The sequence below is a fragment of the Onychostruthus taczanowskii genome, unplaced genomic scaffold (genome assembly GCF_017590055.1).
Source record: "Onychostruthus taczanowskii isolate IOZ18803 unplaced genomic scaffold, ASM1759005v1 scaffold1376, whole genome shotgun sequence".
Lineage (NCBI taxonomy): Eukaryota > Metazoa > Chordata > Aves > Passeriformes > Passeridae > Onychostruthus > Onychostruthus taczanowskii.
The window spans coordinates 1-3,314 of NW_024498547.1; the positions used below are offsets into that span (position 1 = coordinate 1).

General features: G+C 42.2%; 1 protein-coding gene across 1 annotated transcript in view; it reads right to left on the reverse strand.

Moving 5' to 3' along the window:
- Positions 1 to 167: 167 nt before the first annotated feature.
- Positions 168 to 3,314, reverse strand: part of LOC121332095 (sarcoplasmic/endoplasmic reticulum calcium ATPase 1-like) — a gene marked incomplete at its 3' end in the record, with an annotated part of 5,226 nt that continues 2,079 nt past the window's right edge. Inside the window, exons 2-3 of the mRNA XM_041397180.1 lie at positions 1,754 to 1,858; positions 168 to 303 (exon numbers count right to left, since the gene is read on the reverse strand). Of these exons, the coding sequence (XP_041253114.1) occupies positions 168 to 303; positions 1,754 to 1,858 (241 nt within the window). The remainder of the gene's footprint in view (positions 304 to 1,753; positions 1,859 to 3,314) is intronic.

Below are 3,314 nucleotides of genomic sequence, written 5' to 3' on the forward strand. Positions count from 1 at the left end.
ACCTTGGGGACACCTTGGGGACATCACTGGGTCATTGGGGACACCCAGGGACAGCACAGGGGACACACAGGGACAGCACACAGGGGACACTCCTTGAGCGCCTCAATGGCGTTCTCAGCGTTCCGCTCCTGGGGGGACATTTGGGGACATTGGGGACATTTGGGGACATCGGGGACACCTCAGGGACACCTTGGGGACATTTGGGGACATGTTTGGGACACACAGGGACATTGGGGACATCACAGAAGGACAGCACAGGGGACACTCCTTGAGCGCCTCGATGGCGTTCTCGGCGTTCCACTCCTGGGGGGACATTTGGGGACATTGGGGACATCGGGGACACCTTGGGGACACCTTGGGGACACCTTGGGGACACCACAGGACACCTTGGGGACATTGGGGACACCTTGGGGACATTTGGGGACATGTTTGAGTCATCACAGGACACCACAGGGACATTGGGGACACCTTGGGGACCTCGAGGGACACCAAACCTCCCCTGAATGTCCCCAAAAGTCCCCAAAATCTCCCAAAACCTCCCAAGTCCCCCCAACCCCCTAAAGTCCCCAAATGTCCCCAAAATCTCCCAAATTCCCCCAAAATCTCCCAAGTCCCCAAAAGTCCCCAACTCCCCAAAGTCCCCGAATGTCCCGAAAGTCCCCCAAAGGTCCCCAACCCCAAATTGTCCCCAAATGTCCCCAGGTGTCCCCAAAAGTCCCCAAATCTCCAAAATCCCCCAAATTCCCCCAAAATTACCCAACTCCCCAAAAGTCCCCAAATGTCCCAAATGTCCCCAAATCCCCCAAAATCCCTCAAATGCCCCAAATCTCCAAAGTCCCCCAAATGTCCCCAACCCCCAAAATTGTCCCCAATTGTCCCCAAATGTCCCCAACCCCCAAAATTGTCCCCAATTGTCCCCAAATGTCCCCAACCCCCAAAATTGTCCCCAATTGTCCCCAAATGTCCCCAACCCCCAAAATTGTCCCCAATTGTCCCCAAATGTCCCCAACCCCCAAAATTGTCCCCAATTGTCCCCAAATGTCCCCAACCCCCAAAATTGTCCCCAATTGTCCCCAAATGTCCCCAACCCCCAAAATTGTCCCCAATTGTCCCCAAATGTCCCCAACCCCCAAAATTGTCCCCAATTGTCCCCAAATGTCCCCAACCCCCAAAATTGTCCCCAATTGTCCCCAAATGTCCCCAACCCCCAAAATTGTCCCCAATTGTCCCCAAATGTCCCCAACCCCCAAAATTGTCCCCAATTGTCCCCAAATGTCCCCAAAGTCCCCCCAAGTCCCCAAATCTCCCAAATCTCCAAAATCCCCCAAATGCCCCCAAAATCTCCCAAGTCCCCAAAAATCCCCAAAGTCCCCCAAAGTCCCCAAATCTCCCAAATCTCCAAATGTCCCCAAAATCCCCCAAAACCTCCCAAGTCCCCCAAACATCCCCAACCCCCTGAAGTCCCCAAATGTCCCCAAATGTCCCCAAAGTCCCCCAAAAGTCCCCAACCCCAAATTGTCCCCAAAAGTCCCCAAATGTCCCCAAATTCCCCCAAAATCTCCAAACGCCCCAAAAGCCCACAACCTCCCAAAGGCAAATTGTCCCCAAAAGTCCCCAAATGCCCCAAAAATCCCCAAATTCCCCCAAAGTCTCCCAAGTCCCCAAAAGTCCCCAAAGTCCCCAAAAGTCCCCAACCCCAAATTGTCCCCAAAAGTCCCCAAATTGTCCCCAAATTGTCCCCGGGCGCCCCCACCTGCCAGACGCCCACGACGGCGTTGGCGATGAGGATGAGGAGGATGACGAAGGGCTCGACGAAGGCCGTGATGGTTTCCTCGCCCTCCTCGAACCAGGCCAGCACCTTGGGGACGTCGGCGTCCCCAAATTTAAAAAAAAAAATTAAAATTTAACCAAAAAAATTTAAAAAAAAGAAAAAAATCCCCCAAAAATTCTCTGAAAATTAAAAAAAATCCCGATTTTTTTCGTTGTAAAATTCCCAAAAAATCCCAACAAAACCGAGATTTCCCCGCAAAAATCCCAAAAAATTTCCCCTGAAAATTCCACTAAAAATTCACCCAAAAAACTCCAAAAAAATTTTTTTAAAACTCCCAAAAATTATATTAAAAATTAAAAAAAAAATGTCAAGAAATCGTCAAATAATTCCAAAAAATCCTAAAAAAATGAGTCCCAAAATTACAAAGAAATCCTAAAAAAATCCCAAAATGCCAAAAAAAATTCCAAAAAAAGCCAAAAATTCGAGGAAAAATAATTCCCACCCAAAAATTCCCCAGGAAATTCTGCAAAAGATCCCAAAAATAGAAAAAAAAAATCAAAAATTTGGAGAAAAATCCACAAAATTTCTACCCAAAATCCAAAATATTCCCCCGAAAAAACAGAGGAATTTCCCAAAAAAATCTCCCGAAAATATTGCAAGAAATCCCCCAAAAAATCCAGAAAATTCCAATAAAAATATCAGGAAAATAAAAAAAAATTCCCCGAAAAATCCCAAAAATCCAATAAAAATTCACCAAAAAAAAAAAAAAAATCTCTAAAAAAATCCCTCAAAAAATTTCAATAAAAATCCCAGAAAATTTTTTAAAAATCGCCAAAAAATCCCAAAAAACCCCACAAAAATTCCCCCAAAACATCCAATAAAAATCTCCGAAAAAACAAAAAAAAATTCTCCAAAAAATCTCCCAAAAATCCCAGGAAAATCCAAAAAAATCCCCAGAAATATTTTTTAAAAATGTCAAAAAAAATCGCCAAAAAATCCCCAAAAATTTTTTAAAAATCTCAAAAAAATCTCCCAAAAATCTCCAAAAAATCCAATAAAAATCCCCCCCAAAAAAAATTCCCAAATTTTTTTTTAAAATCTCAAAAAATCTCCCAAAAATCCCAAAAAAATCCCAATTTTTTTTAATCTCCCAAAAAATCCTCAAAAAAATCCACAAAAAATCCCAAAATATTCAATAAAAATCAAAAAAAATCCCCCAAAAAATCTTAAAAATTTTCAAAAAAAAATCTCCCAAAAATCCAATAAAATCTCAAAAAAATGTCAAAAAAATCCCCAAAAAATCTTAAAATATTTCCAAAAAATCTCCCAAAAAATCCAAAAAAATCTCAAAAAAAATCTTAAAAATTTTCCAAAAAATCTCCCAAAAATCCAATAAAACCTCAAAAAAATCTCAAAAAAATCCCCCAAAAATCTTAAAATATTTCCAAAAAATCTCCCAAAAAATCCAAAAAAATCCCCAAAAAATCTTAAAATATTTCCAAAAAATCTCCCAAAAAATCCAAAAAAATCCCCAAAAAATCTT